This window comes from Trachurus japonicus, chromosome 23 (assembly GCF_045865225.1).
Source record: "Trachurus japonicus isolate A0001 chromosome 23, Traja_1.0".
In the NCBI taxonomy this organism is placed as follows: Eukaryota; Metazoa; Chordata; class Actinopteri; order Carangiformes; family Carangidae; genus Trachurus; species Trachurus japonicus.
In genome coordinates, this window is record NC_140929.1 from 9,307,506 (window position 1) to 9,333,233 (window position 25,728).

The 25,728-nt window shown below is 41.6% G+C and overlaps 1 protein-coding gene across 4 annotated transcripts in view; it reads right to left on the bottom strand.

Moving 5' to 3' along the window:
* The window catches only part of anks1b (ankyrin repeat and sterile alpha motif domain containing 1B), a 223,172-nt gene that overhangs the window by 91,469 nt on the left and 105,975 nt on the right, over window positions 1-25,728 (bottom strand). For all 4 annotated transcript variants that reach the window (XM_085769577.1, XM_085769576.1, XM_085769578.1 and 1 more), the window contains 2 exons: window positions 19,497-19,653; window positions 7,965-8,101 (listed from right to left, as the gene is read on the bottom strand). In XM_085769577.1, coding sequence (XP_085625703.1) covers window positions 7,965-8,101; window positions 19,497-19,653 — 294 coding nt within the window. The remainder of the gene's footprint in view (window positions 1-7,964; window positions 8,102-19,496; window positions 19,654-25,728) is intronic.

The window sequence follows — 25,728 nt, forward strand, 5'->3', positions numbered from 1 at the left end:
TGACTACAATTAAGCTGTCATCTCCAAATTACTCTCCTATGATGTTAAAATTACACGTATCATCTTTAAGGTTATCCGATCGGCGCTGGACAAAACAAACCCTCTTTATTTCATGATACGCACTAAAATCGATAACCGTTTTTTTTTCTCCCCGACCTTCGAGGTCACGTCGATTGAGGACAATGGGCCTCATTCACCAATATCTTCTTAAGAACCTTCTTAGATTCTTTCTTAAGTTGTTCTTAAGAAGTTCCTTAAGAAAACCCTACGTCAGATTCATCAACGCGTTCGTAAGCCTCAGAATTGTTCGCAGCTGTGTTCCTACTTGATGAATGCCATCTCCTCGTAAGTTGAGGGCGTGTGCCAGGTGAGTCTAATTAACATAGGATTAGCATAGGTAACCGCCCCATCAATGCCCGTAAAAGGGCATGAGACTGCAGGGCCGTGTGCACACAGAACCCACAGGCACTGAGCAGAGAAGGTGAAGTGAGAAAGAAAGTTGAAATGCTCAAATGAAAATCTGGGAGGGAGCACCAGAGTCCAAACGTAAAAAGAACTTAAGTAGTGAAGTGGCGCTACTGCGGCAGGGATGAAACAAAGAAACAAGCAAAAGGCTTATATTTAGTTTATATTTTATATTTATATTTAGGCTGTATTTAGTAGCGTCAGCAGTGGATGCAGCTCTTCGGTATCAGAGAGACCACACTCTCACGTGTGCCATCATAAATATCATCATATTATCACATATGAAAAAAAAAACAGTTGTGTGTTGTGTGAACACTTACAGTAAGTGCACTGTTGCAGCCCGCAATTAGGAAAAAAAAAAATCATATCGGCAGCTGTATGCCCCCCCCTCCCCCAAAAAAAGATATGATATGAATTTTGTGTCTATAATGTTTTTTAAGAGACTGCAATGATTTGTCAATTATTATTATTAATATATATGATTATTAAAAACATCATAAAAGATAAGAAAATAATTCTTATTCAAATCATATAATGTCATACAACTGCAGAACAAAAGAAAACGCTATAATCGGTTATTTTTGCATAAGTCTCAGCACCTAAAGGTGTGTAAGTATACTCCTGACTGTTCTTAGATTTTGTTCTTAGTTAAGAACAAATTCTGGATAAGAAAACATTCATGAATGCCACAATCTTCGTAAAAACTTCGTAAGTAGGACTTAAGAACAAATTTGTTCTTAAGAACGGTTCGTGAATGAGGCCCAATGCTCTTCGTCGAGCTCCCTGCTGAAGAGCATTTTGACGGCACTCAACTGAGGCTTTGAGAGCGTGAGACACTCGGCTTCCTCCAGGAGTTCCTCTCGATGGATGATGATCAATCCATCAGGCTACCAGCCTTCCTCCTCTCTTACACGGCCGCCGCCACCGCCTCCTCCTACAGTCGGTGACAGCTGTGTCATATTATGCTACATTTGCTACATCAAGCGCTTTGTGTGTCTCTGCATCCTCTCAACCTCAGTATGTGGAAAAAAATATCTATTATCTCCACGCCTCTGTAAAGCCTCAGCCACCAGTTAGTCTGCCGTTATCTGCACTCCACTTTGAATGCGTGTCTGTGGTCAGGAAAGCTACTGTATATGCTCTATCACGCTCTCATTGTGTGCGTTGTCGTATCTGCTCATACATATGTAACGTGTTCATGTGTGACAGAAGATACGACTGTGTGTATTTCATACTATGCTATATGCAGCACCTCATGCATGCATATGTGTGTGCTCGCTGGTATCACACCAAGTCACACTTGAGAAGCAGCAACAAATGGAAGCTGTTCTCTGTTACTCTTCCCCAGTCAGAAACTCATATTTCTACTTCTATTCATGTGGACTTTTACCTGCAGGCAATCTATCTGCTTTATAATGCCACTCTGTTTGTCATCTCTACCTACTCCTTCTTCCTCCTCCCTCTGTTCCTCTGGCTGAGGTGAATTTTTTTAGAAGTTTTTTCCTAATCTGAAGCAAAGGTCAAAGGACACATGGTGTATTATGTCGTACAGATTGCAAAGCCTTTTAAACAAAATAAATAAAACTGACTTATCTAACTTTGACAGTCACAACTAGACGATTAGTCTTGAATGTAACTTTTAAAACGGTACACGGATTTAAAAAAAACAGTGTTAAACAAACATAAAACACAAGCTAACATAATAGGTAATTTGGCAGTGTTGCTACAAGTACAGGTGAGAAAATAAAATATGAACCAGAAAGTCTGTTTTCAATAACACGCCCCGGGCTTTGAAGGCTTATCTGATGCGGCACAGCCATATAAACATTCGTCAGGCTCGTACAGCACTGGATATGTATTCCTCCTTTCTTGTATTACTACAAGAGCATTTTCTCCTGCATCTTGATGATCGCAAAAAGGAAAAAGGTTGAATTGCCACAATGATATACAGAGCTGTTGCCTGATAACGGTAAAAAACGTTTCCTTTTTTTAAGCTGACAAGCCTCTGCGAGCGTTATACATTGTACCGGCTCAGTTTGTGCCTCTCGTGTGTTATCATCACACTCGTAAAGCTAAACGTCCACTTCTCTGTCTCGCACATTTAATACAATATGACAAAAAGAAACCATTTTATAGTGTAGGAATTTCATAAACAAATGCAAAACGTATAGAAACACAGAAACTTTTCAATCTTGATTTGCATTACAGTACACAAAACAAGCAAGCACATATTTAATTTCCAGCTATCCCCTGAAGGAAATGGACTGAAAAATTCTTGTTTCAATATAAAGCTGACAAAAATTTTGTGTTAAAAGGGTCCTTGAGTTTTCTGGAAAAAAAATATTCAAGTGGTCCTGAGTGTTTTGAATCACCAGGGACTCATCCTTCAGAAAAAAACAGATGCTCAGTTCTATGACTCAAATATAATGATAATATGTGAGAGGCACAAAGAATGAAGAGGCCACTTTCTGATATGGTGTAATAATGTTGATTCGAACACTGCCTTAACCCTGGAGGACCCCTCGTTCTTTTAGATGTGAAGCACATGCACACACACGCACACAGACACACACTGGTCCTCACAGAGACAGAAGAGGGGAGAGATGGTGTGAAGATGTGAGACCGTTTTATTTCGCCCTATGTGATCATGTGATCGTCTGAGATACCAGCTGAAGCCTCTGTGGGAACAAACACGAGCTCTATCATGTGTTTGCTGATACCAGGAATCTCTAGTAGGCAAGTAATGGCTATAAAACCATACTGTTAAGATATATATAAACACACACACACAAGCTGCAGTAAAGTAGGACACTCAGCCAGTGGATATAAAACCGATAACCCCTGTGATGTAGTGTAGTGTGTGTGCATCTCCGTCCTCCCTGCTTTCACTCTTTCTCCATCTTTACATCCAAGTGATTACTCCTTCACGTCCCATCTGCTCAGTGATCAAGAGCTTGTGATCTAACATGTTCGGGCAGACAGTTTGCACAAGAAGCAAAGGATAAAGAAATAAAAAAACGACCCAAAACATTAAACCCACGGATTTCAGTCAACACAGCCTGTGTGATCTCTTAACGCTTTTACAAAGTGATTGCATGTGTTTTTTTTTCCTTCTTCTTCTTCTTCTTCCAAAAACTAGCTTATGGTAAATACTGCAGCGGCAGCAGCAGCATTAGCAGCACATGAGCGGAATAATTTCTTTTAAACCCAGATTTAAGGAGCAAAATTACTCAGAAGAACACGTTTTTATTTACAGCTACAGCCTTGGGGAGCCTTGTCACGGGGGAAGGGAGGGCTACACAAAAAAAACACATCCATGGTAGAAAGTGACTGAGTCTCATAACAGTCTCCGTTTGTAACTTCGCCTCTGAGATAAACTCGACTTCGTTCCAGTGCAGATTTACTTCAAATCAAAAATTCCTCTTGATTTGCTATGGAAAAAGTTTCACTGAATTACTTTTTAAACAACATTTTAAAACATTGCTACTGATTTGTTTCCACTTTTTGAGTAAATGTTGTGTAAATAAATGTAAATGTTGTGTTATAATAGATAATAATAATCAGTGTTACAGTATCAACCTCAATGTTAATTTTCAATTCGATTCAGCTTAAATGCCAGGTTGCAGCATGCTAAATGCTAATATGCTGTTTATGAGAGTGTTTGGACGTCATATCATAAAACAAGCAGGATTCAGTGTTAACTACCAACATAATCTCCAATTTAATCAAGTAATCTGCTATTACTTTGTGAAATACAGTAATAGAGAATAAGCTGGTATAACTAGAAGAATAACAACAGAAGGAGTAATTAATTAATTCCACAGTTCAGTTTATGTATAAGTGTATGCATCACAGTAGCTCCTTGAAATTTTAATATGAAGGTCCCTGAAGATGGATAATTTTGTCCAGAGAGACCTGTCGGAATAACTTTTATTGCTCGCACAGAATTATGTAACGGTTTGCGAGATGGCGGAGAATCATCTGATCAAATCGTCTTTACACAGCATCATCGTGTTTACAAACAACAGTGAAATTTAATCCCCACTTTTGCTGAAAACCCCTCAACGCCTGAAAGCACCACATTAATATTTTAACAGGAAGGAATAGGGAGCCACACCAGAGTCTCGTGCACATGCCGCAACAGTTATGTATGTGTTTGTGGGCATGTGTTTGCCGTAGACTGATGCACTGATGAAACAGCCAGCGGGAGCAATAAAATGAAAATGAAATGAAATGAAATCTGGAGAATTAATTAGGTGCTGTAAAATTGAACTCTGACGCTGCTTGATTATGTGTGCTTCAAGCTGAGAGGAGGCCCGCTGGGCACCACATGTGATCCCTCTACACACATTGGTTAACATGCCAAAGATAGGTGCAACGACGAGGGGAGGAGGTGAAGTCAGGAAATAAAGTGGAAGATAAAACGTCTTGTCTGGTAAAGGACATCTGAAAGTTAAGAGAAGGTGAAGATGGCGGCTTTAAAAAAGAAAAAGCTACTCCTTGTTGGACGCTTCTTCAACTCTCTTAGTAACAGGAAACAGGTGTCAATCAAGGAAGAAACATTTGATTCAAGATAATATTTCGATATTTTCTGATATCATCAGACTTGTGAATATTTAGGTAGGTAAATCTCCAAGAAATTTCATGTAAGGAAAGTTTAATTAAAAAAAATATTACACAGATAAATAAATAAAAAATATATAATTCACTTTTACTCCTTCAGTGATTCAGAAAACTAATATTTTATAATTCATCATGACACCAAATAAGCAGGTGAGATGGATGTTTTTCAGTGTTATGTCACACATCATCTGCTGCCTGAGAAAACAACTGCCTTTAATTATCGGGGTGCGAAGCGTTCGTGCAGCGCCGGAGCGCCCGATACTATCTACTCCGTGACAGTGAGACAACTAAATTAATCTCAAGTCAACTAATGATGTCGACTTTGGATTTCTGAATGTTATATGTATACACATTATGAATCTCTTCTGTTGCTGTCTTACAAAATTGTGAGGCTGTGTACCGTAGCAGGGTGTGGAATGAAACACATGCTGTCTAGCTCTGTTATGATTACAGTGATACATCTTTATTGCATATTTCTTTAACACTACACTGGTTGCCCAGGAGACTCTCTCCCTGAAATAATCCTAATGCAGTATTTTTATTACCTTCCACACAAATATGCATGAGTCATTTCTGTATCAGCAGTAGATGATGAACCCACCTCAGCTCCAGGCTGCCTGGACACTGCATTTTCACAGTCTGCTGGATTCGGCCTCTCCCTCTGCATCACCTTATATCCTTTACATGCACTTTGACAGTCAAGCGATCGATTAAAAGGTTTAGATGACGCTCTGATTCCCGTGTGACTTGTGTTAAAAATGTGGCTCACTTTAGGTGGGAGGAGAAACATCGATTCATTTGAGAAATAAGATCTGAGTTGCTCTGATACTGAATCAATTCATAAAATCAAAAAAAATTGACTTCCTGTGGGCTAATAACATTACTTTCCTCCTTGCCAAATACACTACATTTCCATTTCCAGGCAGCATATTGAACACAAACACTGGGACCAAGAGTTAAAGCTAACTCAACTTGAAATATTGACAAATAAGCAGTTTTTACTTCGAAGTGCGATAATTCGTCATAAATGGGCTTCGCTGCAATGAGTCATAGTGTCAGGCCTCAGCATGGTCCCTGCGGCATCTGTGTGTGTATGTGCGTGCGCAGTGTCTGCAGGAATTTATGTGAAGATACTCGTACGCTCGTGTTTTCAAGAGTTGCACTCGCTCTTAAACACTTCAGCGGGTGCTGTGGATGAATTTACGACAAGTTGTCTAAAGTGAGAAAACTGAATGTAACATCTCACTGCTGGAGCCTATAGCACGTGTCGTTTTACTCGACTTGTTTTCTCATTCCTCTCGAAAATTACGTTGGCTGCTGCTGTTGTTGTTGTTTTTTTTGGAAGGGATGGAAAAGGAAGTGATGGACTTGGATTCAACGCAGACACACAAACCCGGTCTTTAACAAGCATGCAGTTGAGGCGACTGCAGACCACAACATTTTCAAAGTTAAAATTATGCAGTTGCAAAAGGTTTGGCTCGGAGAGACTGTGGAGAGCCGTGCATGACGCAGCTTTGATTCGGCCAAAAATACAATTTGAATTTTGAAGAAGAAGAAGAAAACACACACACACACACACACACACACACACACACACACACACACACACACACACACAAAGAAACAAAACGTAGCAGCAGGTTTAGTGGATCAAGAATCCAGCTGCAATCAGACCGAACTGATTTCCGTCCCTGTGAGCAGGCGCTGCTCAAGTGGCTGCCTGTTTGTGTCCCCACAGGATTACAGCTTCTTTCACAGTAAGAGTCTCTGAAAGCCCAGGATATTTGCAGCTCTGGGTTTCTGTAACCAGGCGATGTTCAGCTGCACCAACATAACGACTCACTGAAACACTGAGTGAGTGACTGCGTTTACGTGGACTTTGGTATCCCAGTTTTCATTGGGGTTTTTAAGTATCCCATTTTTGTGTTTGAGCATGTAAACACCATTTCCCAATTTCAGAAATCAGGATAAGCCCTTATGAAGTGAAGCTCCACCTGTGGGAGCAGTGACCGCGACATCACAGAGGCAGCAGCCCCGTCTCCTGAGGTGCTCGGCCGGTCAACCTGCGTCGTCACCCCGGGGGAGAAAACAATCGCTAACTAACTTACCCGCAGGTTTTTAGAGGTTTACCAACAGCTGGTTAAATACTTTTTAGAAGATAAATGTTGGTCTCATTGATGAAATCTAACAATTGTGGCAGTCATAATAGTTTTTTTGAATGAAAAGTGAAGCTTCATGTGTGTATTAGACAGAAGAGCAGCGCTGCCTCGGGGTTCTGTAGCCTAACGTTACGTAGAGAAATCACCACATTTACATCAATTCATAAATGTTTTACAATGAACCAATCGGTCTGCATTGAATCTTATTTTATTTTATTAAGTTATATAACATGGGTGAAGCATTTTTAATTTGTAAATTTTCTGATTTGTACAGATTTCCAATTTGTTGCGCTTCCTGTTGTAAACAATGAACACGCATGCACACATAAGACGCAGTAATCAGAAACTGGGATATTGGTATTTATCATGTATACAGGGATACTGAAGTTCATATAAACACCATATCCCGAATTTCATCAAAACCGTGAGTGACAAAGCAGCAGAAACCGAGTGAGAGAGGAGGGTGGCGGAGAGAAACAGTCACGGGCAGAGAAACAGTGATGTTTACCATTGTCTCTGTGTGTGTGTGTGTGTGTGTGTCTGTGTGTGTGTGAGTGTGTGGGTGGGTGGGTGCAGGTGTTTCAGCTACTTGTGGGTGGATACTGTGATGTTCAATAATGCATCAGGTGCCTCTGCAACACGTTCATTAGTGTGTGTGAATCTGTGTGTGTGTGTGTGTGTGTGTGTGTGTGTGTGTGTGTGTGTGTGTGTGCTCACCTGTGGGCGGATGACTCTCTCTATGTTCTTCAGGGCCGTGTCAGGGGAGGGGGGCGAGCAGTCTGGAGTGGGGCCCGTTGAGCAGTTGCCATGGTTACTGTGCTCCCCCTCGCTCGCCGTTACATGGGACAGGTGACCTTGTAAAGAGAGAGAGAGTTGGGAGGTCGGTGTCTTCCACACAGTATTGTTGTCGTCCAATTACATCTAAGAGTGAAGTTGGTCCAGTTGGTTTTCTTTTAAACCAGTTTTCACAACCGGGGAGACAGGTGACCGCTCAGGTACGTCTGCCTCCGCCTCAGTTGTTCAGAGGCTTTTAAAACATTGTTCAAGGGTTTTATCCACTGATTACAATAGCTTCTTAAACCAGTGACACTCTCCAACATTTACTTTGAGTGGTTGTTTCCCCATGTTCATCCTCTTACTTTATCCTGTACCTAAAAAAAGGGTAAAGCTAACACTAAAAGGAAGGTCATTAGCTGTTAACTATGAGCAAAATATAATAGATTTAACCTGACAATGACACAAAATGTAGTTAGGGGATCAACAAAGTTATTAATTCCATTCAAGTGCATTTGTAAAGCGCTAAATTCTAATAATTTCAAAGCACGTTACAGGATAAGGTCAAGATCTTACTTTTTCACTGTGACAAAGCAGAGATCAAGCACTTGTCAGGGAAAACTGTCAGGGAAACATGAATCTCTAAACTACATTCATGGAAATCCATTCAATAATTGTTGTGATATTTCAGGGTTAACTAAATTAGTGGACTGACCAATCAACAATGAATTGCTTCATTGCCAACATGGCTAATTCAAGATTTAAATTGCAAATCACAAGTTTCTTTGCCTAAAATACCTTATAAAATACATTTTTAAAGCTATTAGATCATTTTTTAATATCTAAACTGCCATCACCTACTCTACCTTATGTCAATGAAATCATTGGAGGTTTTCTTCATCAATATCACCTACACTCAGTCTTCTCCAAAATTACCTAAGGTAGCTGGAGGGCTGTTATTTTTAGCTCCGAAAAACACACACATGCTTAAACAAATACCCATAAGTTGGTGCAATATCACTCCAGAAAGCTTGTGCAGCATTATAATAATGCCAGTTTAGCATCCACTCCTCTCTGTAGTCACCCTAATTATCTTTCGAGACTTTATCAAAACTTTATGGGGATTAACAGGAGGACTACCACGGAGCTGCTCCAGCTGACCAACTTTTGTGCTACATGGGCATAAAAAAATGACTCCTTGGAAATGATAAAGAAGGATCAGCTCAACACCTAATGTGACACACACACAAATTCTACCTTAAAGCGATAGTTCAACATTTTGGCAAATTGGCCCATTGCCATAATCCTTATTAGGTTCGTTACAGCTCGTGGCTCTGTTCTGCTGTTCAAAAATAGCTTGCACCGATAATTAAAGGTAACGAACGTACTCCTAAAACTATAGGGATTATGGCAATGGGCCAATTAATGTTGAACTATCCCTTTAAATTGCATAGGAAATCAGACAGATGTGTCAGCGCGAGACAGAGGTGAGGAGAGTATTGTAAATGGACAGTCTTCGCCAACAGGAAAATCTGACGGCGGCCCAGCCTCAGGTTTGATGTCTGACTCAGTTTGCTAATTTCCCCAGCGAATGATCATTTAACACTGAGGAGGAAAAAGAGACAACACAAGAAGAGGAGGAAGGGAAGAAAGGAGGAGGAAGTGCTGAAGTAGCCTGAATTAAATTTCAGAGGGAGAAAGCATCTGTCTTAATCAGCTGAGGGAGACACAAACACCTCTCCCAAAATACTGCTGTCAGGGGTGCTGACACGTGCGCACACACACATAGAAACACACACACACCAGTAGCTTTCTGTCAGCTGCCACCTGCCTACATAGATCTTATCAGACGCCAGAATATGATCCAATTATGGTGTGAGACACAGCCAGGACACACACACACACACACATACCCAATGACATCAGTAATAGCAGAGTCATGTATTTGCTTGAGTGGATTTGTTGCTTAAAGATGCAACACCACCGATCAATTATCACATTTCGGATCAAACAGTATTTCTCATTATTTCAGCTTTGAATGCGATGGAAGGTGCGACTTTTCACAACTCCCACAAACGCTGCTCACGTATTCAGAGAGAACAAAACCACAGAGGAAAACAAACGATGATGCTACAGGCAGTGATGAAACAGTAAATCTGCCGGGATGTTTAAGATGCTGCTGAGGAGGATTTTTTTAATCATCATCTCATTAAAACAACAAAATAAGTGGCGGAGAGCAGCAGAGGAGAGGTTTATTGCGTCCTCCCCTTTTCCATTTTCGGTTTCTAATAGAGTGAACACGTCTGTGCCTGATTGGCCGAACTTTTCGCTTGATTAATCCAACTCGCCTTTGTGTTTGATTTCTGATGGTGGCATTGTTCCTGTCAGTAATTCATAAGGAGGCATTCTCGCTCCCTCAGAACCTCATTAGCAAAATAGGAATTTAGAAATAGAAATATCGGAGTAGGGAGGACATGGCAGCGGTGACCTCAGTGGGCGCTGGATAGCTGCAGATGTGACATGATTGAATTTGTTGGCATCCAATTTCAAGTAAACGCACTTCTCAATCTATCTATGCTTAAGATGATGCGACACCTCTTCGAACTCTTTTAATGACTTTTTCTTGATCATCTGCTCATTTGTTGCAGGTGGATCATTACATCTGAATGGCTAAGGCGATGAGCTGAAAATTAAAAGAACTGCTCATACACGCTACGATGCTTGATTTAATCTTTGCTCCTGTAGTTGAAGCCTCATCTCCTTCGAAACACAAAGACAAAAGAAAGGCAGAATGAAATGAAGCAGGACTGAAATTACTTTGCTCTCTGGTCAGCACAGTTTAGACAAGTTGCTCTTAAATATAAAGTTGCAATTATTTTGGATATTTTTCAGACATTTGCCAGACTTGGTGCAAAATAATTATCATTCCAGATATTGAATTAAAATAAAACTAATTTATTCAGAAAAGCAGTTACAGCAAAGGTGCTTCCCATCTGTTACAGGAAGTTATTGGAGATACAATCATAACCTTGAGGAAAAAACAAGCAGTAAGAAAGAAAAAACACAAAAGTTTACCCAGGTGTGTGTCACATTTAAAGACACAGCAAAATGTCTCCAAACATAATTTAATCACTAAAACTCCTCCTGCACTTTGCACTATTGTTAAAACGAAAAACAAAAATCACGCAGCTGCTGTAAAACTGAAAATGAAAACTGTTTCTGCACTAGCTTCAGAATAGTTAGACTTAGTAATGCAGGATTTTCCACCATATTCCTCTGCCTTTTCAACATTTCTACTGCTTTTAGACCTTTTTAACAGATTTTTACATTCATCCAAAACAATTCAGGAATTTTTCTACCATGCCATGTGATTCAGTTCTACTTTTACTCTTCAGATACTGTTTCATCTGTATTAGTAACGATGTTTTTGAGCTGTCAGTCATACTAATCTTCGACAATTCAACTCATTTTCAACCATTTCATACAAATTCAGCCTCCTTCTTACAAGTTCAGTGTTTTTAATGTATTCCCAGCTATTGCTTCAACAACACCTATGTTACAGTAGCAATGGTTCATCAGCTTCCTTTACTTTCAGGATAGCTGCAGATTTCAACTCTTCATGATCTTCAACTGGTGCACTTAAAGCAGAAGTAAGTGGTCCGGTCGTTTTCGCTAATGCTGCGTTCCAGGCAGGCTTTTGAAATCGTAAATTACAGCTTTAAGTCACAACTTACGACTTTGTAGCGTTTCAGGCAACCCACTCGTGTTTTTCCGACCTGTTTTACCGGTGAAAGTCACTATAACGGCCACTCGTAACTTCAGACCCGTGAACTCGTACCAGATCGAACTGGTACCACTTCACGGTCGGAAAAATACGAGTTTCCTTGAACGCACCATAACAGTCCTCGTCCCTACGTCACCACATTCACGGCGTTCCTTGGCTGCACACACAGCCCTGCATGCCGTTCTCTCTCCTCATTGGATAAAAACTGTAGGATACGATAAATGTTTTCTTCTCGGCTCAGAGCAGAGCAGAGGGACTGAGAGACCTGTGTTTCAGTCCAAACACTCTATGTAAGTGATTGCTGTCGGAAGATATAACTATTTAAGACTTATATTAACACAAATATATCACTTACTTCTGCTTTAAACAAGTAGGATTTCTAAATTTTTTCCACAAAATCAACAATTTCTTCAGTTCATTCAGCATTGCTTCAGCAATGGCGTTCAGCTTTCAGCATTCACCCGTATTTCCTTCAGGAAACTAAAACTGAAAACGAAAACCACAAAGCTGCTGTAAAACTGAAAATGAAAACAGTTTCTGCACCAGCTTCAGAATTCCCATCCTCCATCACATACAGTATCTATTCTGAATTTCAACAGTCTGGCTGCAGATGTGGAGACACATGATCACACACACGTTATTCCTTCAGGGAAAAGCGACACAGACACACAAGCGTGCTCTCACATCTGTCAACGCATGTGTGCGTCCTCAAGCGTGTGTGCAAATACAGAGCGAGAGAGGTCCTCACCAGACATTGCTTAAGGTTGTGCAAGTGCAACACGGCTGCAGACAGACAAGACGCACACAAATAGACGGCGCACATCATAAAGGAGCTGCCTGGAGCTGAATCAATGATTAAATGTGGGCGTAAATAGATAAAATAAAAAACTGGAAAATTGAGAGAAAGAGAGAAGAAAAGAAGGATGGAACAGAGGGATATATATAGATAGAGATTGGGGTTTTGTCCTTTTGAGTAAATAAGCCTGTCAACACTGCGGCTTTGATGATGGATGTGAGTTGTGTGTGTGTGTCACTGTGCTTCCTTTGGATCCGCCTCAGGCTCACTCCTGGGAAACACTTCCAACTCGCATTGCCAAAGGGAATATGTTCTTGTGTTAGGGTGCACACATTTAGGAGCATATACATAATAACACATGCAGGATCATATAGAAGTGATTACTGTAGGGTATTACACCTGTTTACATCCACGTGCTCAGTGTCATGTGTGTGTGAGACGGTGAAAAATCACGTCTGGGAAAATGTGAAACACTTTTAACAAGTTTCACATGATTCAGATCGTCTCCGCATGCCAAGCGGGCAGAGTACAGTACGAGTGTGTCGACGCAAAGGCACGGAGCCTCACAAACAGATCTCTGTACTGTAGATCCAGGGCTTGTTACTGCGGGCATGCAGCAGTGTGCGTGCAGCAGTGAGTGTGTTTAAGTGAAGGCTTGGTGCAAGCAAGTGTTCAAATCAGCGATCCCCTACCTTCTCTCCTAACAAGACGAAAACTGTCAATTTTCAGGCGTGTGCTTCAGCCTGTCAGTTCTGCCTCCATGCCACTCTGACAAGAAGCATTTCATACAGTATGTCTAATGTATCAGTGTGTGTGTGTGTGTGCGCTGCTCCTCTCACATGTTCTCTTCTCTGTCAGGGCAGTAAATTATACATCTGAGCTTTTGACAGGATCACTCAAATTTGATCAAATACTGAGAAAATGCAAAGATGAAAAAAGGAAACAGGTTTAAAACTGTAGCAGGTAGAGTTCAGAGATCAGCTTCACTGATCAAATTCATTAAATCTGAACATCTTTTGATTTGTTAACTTTAAAAAAAAAAAAAAAAAGTGTAAGCATTTATTCCTGACCTGTTTTTACAGATTTACACCGTCAGCAGAAACAAATGGGCTTTGGGTGAGGGCCAGAGACAGAGCAGGGACGTTAGAAGAGACATACTCCCTCCCCCCTCTAAGCCAATTGTTGGCTTTATAACATCCAAACAGGCGACATCAAGCCAATTGTGCTGTTGGAGTAACACAAGTGAAACCTTTACATGTAGCTTTAAATTTTACTAGCACCCTCACTATGCAATATGAGTGCAATTCTTTTCCTGATCTCCTTGCAGTTACTGAATATATGCTGCTTGTGCTCACACCAAGGTCTCCTACTGCACTGAAGCTTTAATGCTGGCACTGGATGAAAGCACTTACACAATGAGTAAATGTAATGGAGGTGTAATAGCTACCAGCCACTAAAGGTGCAATTTAGGCTTTACACAATCAGGATTTTTGCGGCCGATCACCCATCATTGATTAGTGAGTTTTTTAAAAAAAAATGATATTCAATCACATGAGGGAGCAATATGTCTATTTAAATAACTTGTTTATTTACTGTATAAACTTATGTACCTTCTACTGAGTATCAACAATGAGACGTGTCTATGTGTCTTTATGTTTGGAGCCCTGTCACTATGTGACGGACATAAAAAGTGTTTTGAATCTTGAATCATAGCTAGCAAAATCAACACTAGCAAACAAACATGTCGGTGCCGTGGAAATTTCTCGGAGTTAATGAGACAGATAAAACACAAGCCATCGGCAATCTACGACAATGACGTCATTGATCCGATCAGTGAATTAAGACATTACGGCCGATCTCACAAACTGCATAAATGCAAAAATATCGATCAGATCGGCGGAAAGCCTAGTGCAGTTATGGCTCTTTCCTTTTCACTTGGATAAGGACCTTGCCTTGCTGTTAGCCCACAATAACCAATATTTCTATAGATGGCTCCTGAGCAGCAAGATGTGTTCATACAGACATACACATTGATGCTTGTTTGTTTGCGGGCTTTGTTGAAAATGAAATGAAATGTAGAATGTCCAGAATACAGACAATGAAAACAAAACAATAAAACCGAAGCCAATAAGTGCACTGGAAGCTAACAAAGTAAACCTGGAAATGGAGGAGCTATGAATGGGTAAAAAAAAGACTAAAGATGGCTACAAGTGTCTGCATGTGCAAACCGTACAACACCGATTCCCTCTGGCTGTCAAAGGGGAAGACACACCATTGCCTCTCTTACAACAAGTCAGTGGTCCTCGACCCTTTTAATGGCAAAGCCCTGGAGTAACCACTCGCTGCCATTAGCCTCTCTCAGCCTCCAGCATCAACCATAAGTGGGATAAATGGGGCGAGACATGGCAACATCACTGCTTTATCCGCTAGAGAGAGCTGAGGATGGATTGTGGTTGTGATTCAGTATTAAGAATCACAAATTCCTTCACTCGAACAAAAAAAAAAACAACCAACATAGAGTCAGTAAGTGTGGAAAAGTAAGAAGAAGACCAGTTGTTGTTGTAGAAAATCAAGATCTCCTGTTGTGTTGTTGTTGTTGTAGCTTGTCAAAAGAAAGTTCTCAGAGATACGTGAGACAATGTGAAGAACTTTTGAGGTGTTTTAGAGGACACACAAACACACACATAGACACAGATGTGCACTTTCATGTTGCACACGTCAGCAGCAGCTTGTTTACCAGCTGAAGACAAGTGTGTGTTTATCTCGGGAGGAGTCCGTCTGATAGCAGAAAAGAAGCACTTCAGCTCTAACCACTTGGCAACGCTCCCCGCTCTCTGTCTGCTCCATACGTGACAGGAGGCTGGGAGGCTGCGCCCGCAGGTCCCTCCTCGCCGCTCGCTGCCTGTCTCCCCGTCTCCACCACCACCATCACACCTCACTTGCGATGTTTTTATGTTTTTGTGAATTTGGCTGTCAGCATCACGATCCTGTGGTTCAAACCTATTTGACTGACTATAAGAGCTGACCGTTTACCTCAGTTATTAATTGATATTTTGGTACCAAGTCGATGCCAACACACAGAAAATATGTCGATACCTGCTTTAATTTCGCTACTGTACCGGATATACATCTTTGCCCTCGGCAGGTTGTGTCAATTCCTGTCGGGACTGATGGAGGTGCAGCTACAGTCGAGCTTGTGGTCCATATGTTTTGTGATTGCGATCTCGATCTGCTCAACTGCCAGGTGTGCCCCACAAGTTTGAGCTCATGTAAACATGAAATGCCTTGTGTCTTCTTCTGGTCAGTCATCATGGAAACATGAAGCTCTGCAAGTGGTGCCGCGCTTGGACCAGAGTGAAAACAAACTTCTTTTTAACTTCATGTTGCTGCTGCTCTTCAAATTCTGTGCAGTTTGAGAAGTTGTTGAATCACTGTGGAGCTTAAATACAAGGACACTTGGTACTTGGTAATAGTGTGTACTTATCATGAAGTGTTACCGAAAGTTTGATATGAAACAGTTTAAATAAATAAATAAATGAATAAAGCAGGCCTAGTGAATTTAGAAGCACATGGGTTCTGTCTTTTTTTTTCATGGTATCGAATAAGTATCGAGAATCATGGAAATTCACTGGTGTTGGTATCTATTACTGAAATTCTGGTTTCGTGACAAGCCTAATTGAGGAGATTGCTTTTGGTAGCAAATTTGAAATATCCCCTGGTTAAAGCAGCAATCATCAAATACAGAGCAAGGGAGAGAAATTAAGTTTGAACTGAATCTAAATCTGCAGCGAGTGCTGGAAGAAATGGATCCCCTCATTTAAAGCAAATTAAATTCCATCCAAAAAGGGAATTCGTCTTCTGCAATGAGCGTAACCCTGAGGCGATGTGCAAAAAGGACGAAAATGCCTCAGGACTCATTAAGGCGAAGGACTGTGTGCACAAGGACATGTTGTGCGATGGGATGGCGTGCAAAACATCCCCATGTGATCTCTCATGGAAAACAGCAGCGACAGAAGTGGGATGATGCTTTTAACAGGTTGTGACAAAGACCAGCAGCTGGAGGAAGACAGAAGGGAAAAGAAGGAAAGTAAAACTAGAGTTGTACTCAGAGCATATACATCCACCAAGACCTACAGTCCTATATGCACACATCTTTTGATCTCAAGTGTAGCTGTCTTTAAGTATCGACTTAAATCCCTACACAAGACTGCTGTACAGTTCATACAGCACTGCAGCTGTAGGAAAAATAAACATGAAAAACAGTTTATTTGTCTGATTTACCTAATTCCATGCTGCATTTTGCTGTCACGTACACTCTATCTCCTCTGTTTTCCTTTTTCACCGTTTGTGTGTGTGCATGTGTCATCACCCATCCACACACAGCAGAGCAGAGGAGAGAGAGGTTGACAGCTTGTTATGTTAAGTGCACTGAAAGCTTTCCAACAAGTGCTATAAATCCCTCTAAAACCAAAGACTGACAGACGTCTGCCCCCGAACGTCTCATCAAATTCAGGCCAAAATATATGGTTTTGTTTTATTTTTTTATTTCAAACACAGTGGTGAGGATGCTAGCCGCAGAAACGGGTCTTGAGAGCATTCACAGCTCTCCCTCTGCCACAGCTACAAAGAGAGGCATGTTTAATATATTATTACTTTGCATGAACTCATCAGACTGTCATTAATAGTCGTATTAAACCTCTGTTTTTACTTCTCGACACACTTGGATTATAGGTCCTAACATAAATTCTGTTACTACTATATACTGTGTTTTTTCTTTTTGGTATATTTAAAGTTTTCCCTCACTGCATATTGTTCCTGCAACACTTTATTGTAGCTAACTCCTCTAAATCAACTCCAACTAGCAATATCTGATCTATGTATTTGGATATAAAACGATGAAATCTGTCTCATCCAATTGGCACACTGTAAATGTTAACCACGAGAGATTTAAAGATTCAATAGCAGACCAGATGAGTATCTTTTTTTTTGCAGTGTAATGCACCAAGTCTCTCTTCAAGCTCTTCCCTTTCAGTCTCTTCTCTTCCCTCTCATCTCAGCCCTCTTCTTTCGCTGCGTCTCTTCATCATCGTTGCCTTCCCCTCGGAGTCAGATGAAGAGAGCCTGACTCACACCCATGTCCAATTAGCCCGACATGTGACTGGACTTTGAGCAGGAATCCAGGATTTTCCCTGTTTCTGCGTCACAGATTCACACTGGTGTAGCTGGCTTAGCCTGAGACGACCCTGCTCCAACTTCATCGCCTGAATGCTTAATCTGCCGTCTCAACATCAGAGACTCCCTCTCACCTTTCGTTAACGTCTGCCGCTCTGCAACAAGACGGTATCTGACTGGAGCTAGTGAGGCATAACACATTTGTAGTCATTTTACCCCACGACATGGAAATGTATGGAGTTCCTCCTCATTTCCTCTCTCTTGTCTGATTTTGGCTTTTCTTTTTTTTCTTGTCTCTTCTGCTCCTTCATTATCTGGTGATGTCTCACTCACTCAATCTCATTTCCATCCTCTCTCTCTCTCTCATTTGGCCAGGTAACACTGCTCAGCGAGCTGGGAACAAACACACGACGACACCCACACTGTTCACTTACGTCAGTGGAGCAATTTTCTACCAAAAGACACTTTGACACAGAGCAGCTAACCTCCCAGCTCCACACACACACACACAAACACAGTCTACTGTATATCGACAGTTCACCTCTCCTTTATCCTGAAGCCAATCACAGAGGAGATGTAACAGTCAAACGTGGGAAGAGACACGCTTGAACACACACACACACACACACACACACAGAAAACAAGTCTCTACAGTAGCTGCACGCAGCTCCTGTTGGCCGGGGAGGGAGGGAGAGGAGAGAGGGGGTTTGATGGGGAAGGAGAGAGGGTGTCACTAGCAAGGCAGTTCCCATGGCAACCTACAGGTGACTCACCAGCTGGTGATGCAGTTGCCGTGACAACCTGCGGTGTGTAGCATCGCTATGGGAGCTGAGTGAAAAGGGAAGAACAACATCGTGGGTGTTTGTTGTCGTGGGAGTGGAAGTATGTAACGCTACAGACCAAACAAGTGATGAGCAAACAGAAATCCAAGCTCAGAGGTCTGAGGCTGCAGGATTCGCTCACACCAGATCCAACACCAGGAGTAAATGTGAAAACACTGTGTGGATGGCACTCCGGTCCTTGAGGAGAATAACTTGGTGCCAGAGTGCTAACCCTTTAAGAACAGATGAGTGCGTGTGTCATCGAGGTCGGGTCGAGGTAGCTCATTAACCGATTATTAACCGTTAACTGATAACTCAACTTTATTTATATAGCACTAAAACAACCGTAGCTAAAAACAAAGTGCCATACATAGATAAGATTTACCCGATCCTCTATCGTCGACTGAAAGGACGATCGACAATGTTTTTTTGTTGTTGTTGCTATTTCCCGCTATAAAACACAGACCCACATGCGCTGCAACAACTGAGCAGCGCCACATCTCAGCTGATCGCGCTCAGATGATCTTAACACGTTGAACTGTTTTTATAGCTACAAAGTGCAGTCAAACACTGGGCTGAAGAGAGAGGAACAGCAGAGCTCCTCTGACAGGTGAACTGCCTGGAAAGCGCAGGGCCGTCTTTTTTTTTTTTGCAGCCTATCTTCTGCAGAACTGGCACATACTTGTGGCACATACTAGTGTGTAACTTTTTGCTGCGAAATATGACTGAAGGCACGTGGAAGTCTGCACATGTCGACACACCCCCATGAGTTAAAGACATAAGGAGATCATTTTAAAAAATTAACCGATAGTATTAACCGGTCAAAGTTCTTGTTATCGGTTATCGGTTAAACGGTTATATCATGTGCATGCCTGCAGCTGAGTTTGATATGTTCGCCTTACCATTGCGGGGACATGCATTGAGCCGGTGGTTGATATCGAGAGAGCAGGGTTTGCGCGTGACAGCGGTGGTCACAGACTCGTACGGGTTGTCTTCGTCCTCTGGAAGGAAGACATCCAGAGACGGTGATGTGACAATCTCTGCTGAACGCTTTGAGTCCTGGGAGAGAGAGAGACAGACAAGAGAGAGACACATGAGGCTCATCGTCCACTAACAGATGTCACAGGATTGGAAGTTTAGTTTCCCAATGCGTAAACACACATGTAATTTGAATGACTCCTGCAGGAAGTTTTCAATCAGCTAAACGCAAACACACACCACTGACTATATTATTCATCGTATTTTGCAGTAAAATGGCTCAATTATCCCTTTAAATGACCCATACGTGATGTATTATGATAATAAAACGTGTTTGGAAAACAAAGTGAAGAGGTTTCTCGCTGAGTGCAGATGCACAATGGTGGACCAGAGTGTTATTTTGATTTCACGACCTTCAACAGAGAAGCAGAGCAATATAAAATGCAGCACAAAAAAAAAGAAACAGGAAAAAAAGGCATTTGTGGTGGGTTTTTATATGTGTGTATCCAGGAACCGCGGTGTCCATCTTTTTGTTCACCTGTTCGCCTGAGGTGCAAGATAGGAAACAAAAAGAAAACAACCACAACAGATCAGTTCAGTAATATCTCACTTGAGCTCAAGGCTAGGATTCAAGTCCGACCACGTTCACACAGTTCAGTTATCATGAAAAATTTAGGCCAAGGTTCAAAGAAAACACTACAAATCAAGGGAAAGGGAAAAACTTTTCTTTTCTTCTTTTCAATCCAGGAGAATTTATTGTAGAGTCTCTTAACGGCCCCTTCAGGACTCCTTGGTTTTGTTCTCTGTGATCACTGTGATCACCGAGGTTTTGCCGGAGCTTTTCTTAAAAGAAAAAAAAAAGGAGCAGTTTTCGACATTCACTTGTGCGAAAATTGTTGGGACTAGTAAAGATTAGATATAAGTCACAGGCAATCTTACATTGATTTGCGAGTAAATTATCTACAGTATAATGAACAGTAGATTGCAGTGGAATTGGTGCAATTTGTAGGGGGAAAAAAGTCCATCAGCTGTAGGTTTATAGGGTTTATGGGAATAATGCACTTGAAATCATCTACACTGCAAAAACCCTGTGGTATTTTTTCTGATACAAAGGCTTTACTTTAATTTATTAACTGATGCAAGAGGTGGCTGCTGTTTAAATCTATCATTTGACAGTGTAATTGCTGCAGGGTCTCATCACAAGATGTGAATGAATTTTAGAGCAAAGAGCAAAAACAGCTGCTGGGAAACAGGGCACAAAATCCCCTCCGAACAACAGCAACAGATATGAGAGACCTGATAAATGTACTGTAAGGAAGGACAGCGTTTGTTTTGTCTCTGGCAACCTAAAACATTTCATTCCCAAAATATACACAACTGAGGTTTTACAAAACTAAGAGAAATCATTCTTCTTTTTGTTTAACATTAGAGCATTGCAAGTGTCATGATTCAAACAAAATGCAACTGTCCAAAAGCTGGAAGTTGAGGTTAAGTTACTGTGGCACACGTCATTACTCATTTATATCAGTGTCAAAGACTAATACACACTTACTTTGCTGAGTTCAAGCTAAATGTGGGTTTTTCTAAACTACAGGAGAGGAAAACAGGTGCATTTCTCCTGGGGATATTTGTCTCCATCGATAATCTCAGCATGATCCTCAACAACCAACTGTGCGGTTCATACATGAGTCACAACTTGATGCATCTCCATAAACTCTGCGGGATCAGACACAGCTGCCTCGTTAAGAAGTTTGTTTTTTTTAACAGCTGCAGGTCGAAGCTCGTCTGAGACTCGATCGCTGCAGCTCCCGATCGGTGTTTCTTTCACTTTCTGTCTCTCTGTCAAAATGAAATCTAATCTTACATAATCCCCAGAAGAGTAAGTGGTTAATCATCTTTAATCATTGATCCACTTTATGATGCAGGTGGGGCCCGCCACTCCTCCATCAATCTCTAGCTATCACAACAATAAAGGTGACAAATCCCATTACACATACACGTGGGAAGGGGCTTTTGTTATTCTTGATAATATGTTATTAGACCGTTAATGGGAAGGCTGCTCTTCATTCACTTTTCCTAATCAATGCTGTTGCACTTTTTGTTTGTGTAGCTTATTGTAAGTCACTCTTAATAGCGAGTCTGCCAGATGCCCCTAAATTGCAATTTGCATACGAAATGAAATGCATCAACGATTTTCACCAACAAGGGACTCAAAGCATCTCTATTTGACGACAATTAATACAGAGTAACATGTAATGAAATGTTTCTTTGGAGCCTTTATATAACAGAGGTTTCTCTCTCTCTCTCTCTGTCTGTCTGGGCATTTGGGGAGAATTTCAGTTTGCGCTTTATTTTATTACAACAGCATCGGTGAAAAGGTTGAGCCCCGAAGGGCTGGAAGAGTGAGCCGAGGACCAAAAGGTCCCCTTATCTCCGAGGCAGATGTGTACCCAGAAAGAATGAAAAACAAGAGTGAGTGATGTGAAGCAGGGGGAAAAGGTTACAGGGTTGAGCCTCATTTCAGCCAAAGAGACAAAACATTTCTTTCCAGCGACGCGGCCTTTGGATGTCTGCCTTATTTTTCTTTTCTTTTTTTTCTTTTTCCCACAACGCAACACTCTATCATCATTTCTGAAGTGTCACTTGGCAACCGGCCCCTGGTCGTACCCTTCCTAATGGGATCAGTGGTAAACTTGTCACCATGGCGATGAGTTGTGGGTGTACATATGCCCGCTCTCAACCTCAACTCCAAATATATTTCTCTACCCTCTGCCTATATCTTTCACCCGCCCTCTCCCGCCAATCCCCTATGCTCAATTCAACAGCCATTACTCTTGCTGTCATCATCTGCTACTACATTACCCAGACTGCACCGGGCCATCAATCACACACTGTGCACACTCAAAATAGATTAATCATTCTGGCTGATGGAGCAATCAGTCTCTTGATGATTCCTCTCACTTGCACCACACTTTATTAAAGGCCTACAAACTAAAAAGCCCTCGCTGCCCCGCCCCCCCCTCCCATCAGCACTCAATTAGACTTCCATTACAAACTAATGGAGATCCAGTCAGTCTTCACTCTGCAGGTGGCCGGGCTTCGACTGACACTGATTTAACGTGACAGCCTGGTTAGCTGCAGATTTCACTCATAGGGCTGAAGGAAAGGCCGGGAGCTCTCTGATGGAGTCATAAAGAGCTGCGGCTACTGTAGTTCACTGCTGCTTTTCAGGGTCATAAAAACTCTGCCCCAAATTATTAACTCATCTGACAGCTCCGATTAAAAGCGCAATGAATCATCTTCACATTAATTTTGTGACTTTAGCCTAAAAAAGCGAGACCGTAGGAAAAGCTGGTTGTCCCATCGAGTCACTTAACATCACTGATTTCTTAAATGTCGTGGAAATCAGGACCCTGGGTAGGAGTGGATAAACAAGACCCAATATCTCCACCTGGTACTTGTCTAGAAAGACATTTATATGTGTAACTGGCTTTGTAACAATCAGTTTTAATAATACTGTGAGTAATGCATGTTAGTCGATTGGTCAGTAATGGAAACATCTAAACTACTACTACTACTACTACTAATATTCGGTTGCCATTAAATTCGGATCAGACATCTACAGTATGTCATAGAGTACAGAGACTTGTAACAACAGAGGCCGGGGTCTTTTCTTTGGTTTTGTCTTTTCTTGGCTATGATTAGTCAGAGATTGCAGTTTTGGCTAAATGTAAATATACTAAACATCCTATGTCATTCTTATGGTCACTTGGAGGGACAAAGAGCCTTAAAGGGATAGTTCAACATTTTGGCAAATTGGCCCATTGCCATAATCCCTATAGTTTTAGGAGTAGGTTCGTTACCTTTAATTGTCATTGCAAGCTATTTTTAGAACGGAGGAGCAGAGCCGCGAGCTGCTCAGAGCTACGCTACAGAGGCTAATGGGATTTCTTAGTTTCCCTCATCAAACTCATCAAATACACAATGCAATAACTCCAAAACGCTCTCGTGGACAAGTTGTGACCTGCACATTCACCATGCTATGAGAAAATAACGTAACGTTACGAGACGGAGTTGTTTTCAAGGCAAATGCAGAGACTGGTTTCCGAAAAACTGCCCCCAATGGAAACATGCATCTATCCCTTTAACTTTAACCGAGTGTCATAACATCACCAAAAAATAATCAATCATACTCTAATCTGTGAGTAGGATGATTATATTAATACCATCATCAACATTTCTCATAATATCCATAAAAAACAATTCAGAGGCATATCACTTATTTGAGTTTGCAAATTAGTAGGTAAGAGATGTCTTTTTGCTTGACAGCACTGCTTCAAAAGAGACGCTAAGTGAGATGGAGCCTGTAGAAGTCTAGATTGATTTCCATCCTTTTATTATTTGTATACTACATAGTGTGTTTTATTAGTACTGCAGTTAAAGCAAATAATCTATGCTTTAAAAATAAGGTCAGTAGGTAGGAGAGATTCATCTGTGGACCTTCTGCACGTATACATGGATTTGCAGTAACCAGGTCACTGCAGGACCAGATCTCCCCTGAGAGACCCAGTTTCATGTGTAAGCCCAATCACAGTGTGTGTTACCAGGAAATGGCTCCATGGCATGCAGCTGGAAGAGGGTGCAGTTCTTCAGAAAAAGAGGAAAAAAGAAAACTGGAGATAAAGCTTTCCAAGTGAAGGCAGTTCCTAGAAGTCAAAGTGTGTTGAAATGGAAACAGAAACAAGTGGAACCATTGTCTTTGCAAGAGGAAGTGACAAGGTTAATGGGAAATACAGTCCAGATTGGCAATAAAGCCTCAGCGTTATCATGCTGGATGAAAGAAATATGTGAAAGTGGGGCCACCAATCTTCTCAACCACGGTCCCAAGTGTTTACAGTAATTACCAAGATGTCATCATGAATTAACAATGAAATCCGAAGTTTTTAAAGTGCCACAGGTAGAGTAGCCTCATTAATAACATGAGGGAAGCTCAGTGAAAAGAAAATGCACTCAGGAAAGAGATTCCTCTGTAATGTCTACAGGGAGTGAGGGGAAAGATAGAATAAAAGGAGCGAGAGAAAATGGATAAAAAGAAGGAAATGATTCAGTAAATGTGCCTGAAATTGTCTTCAAAAGAACAAGGATACAGAGAATAGCCTGTACTTTCAATTAATTTCTCGCTCTACCTTTTGTGCTCTTGCTATTTTTTCCCTGCCCTTTATCACTACTTCTACCTTTTATCTCATCTTCGTCACTTCTACGTCATCTCAAATTATTCCTGTTAGTCGAAATCTGTAGCTTCCACCCAAACAGCTTATAGGAAGAAACAGAAAGAGGGAAAGAGTGAGGCCAAAGCTGACAGGCGTAGCAAAAACCATCGGCTGGCATAAAGACAGAGGCAGAGAGAGAGGGAGGGAGAGAGAAAGGGAGGGAGAGGAAAACACAGGTAGATGAAAGGATGCAGGATGCAACTCAACACTTACTTTGGGGCTTGTGTCAGCGAATCCCAAGGAGGCGAGCACGAGACAGACAGACAGACAGACAGAGCGGGAAAGAGGAAAATGAGTTGGAGCTGAGGAAGGGAAGCAGAGGAAGTGGGAGTGCAGGGCAGTTTAGAGTAGAGATTTCCTCACACACACAAAATAGGAAAAGACTCACAAAGTACAGGCAACAAGCTCGATTTCTGACAGAGAAGGACGGCGATGGAACAGGACAGGAAAATGGCCAATTCAGCCGCATTGAAGTGAGCTGAAAACGAGCTGAAAATTTCAGCAATTCCCTCGCTCTCAAACCAGGACAGTGGCTGCAAGAAAAAAAATCCCTCACACTCCACACTCACAAATCCACAGTGAAGCCTGGGAGGACCCGAATGTGGAGTTGAAATTAATCCAGCAGCAGCGTGACAACAGGTTTTAGCTACCTGATCTTTTGACGGTATCCCCAGCCGCTCCGTTCTTCTCAGCCCCGAAGAGGTCAGGAGGCTTTAAAAACTGCCAGAAGAGGCTTCACGCAACCGCGATATGAGCAGCAAGTCCCCTCCAACAAACAAACACACTCAGTCTTCATTCATTTCCCTCCCCTCTGCCCCTCCACCCTCCTTCCCTCTCTCTATCTTCTGGGGCAGAGATAGGACACAGAGAAACTTGTGTCTGAGCT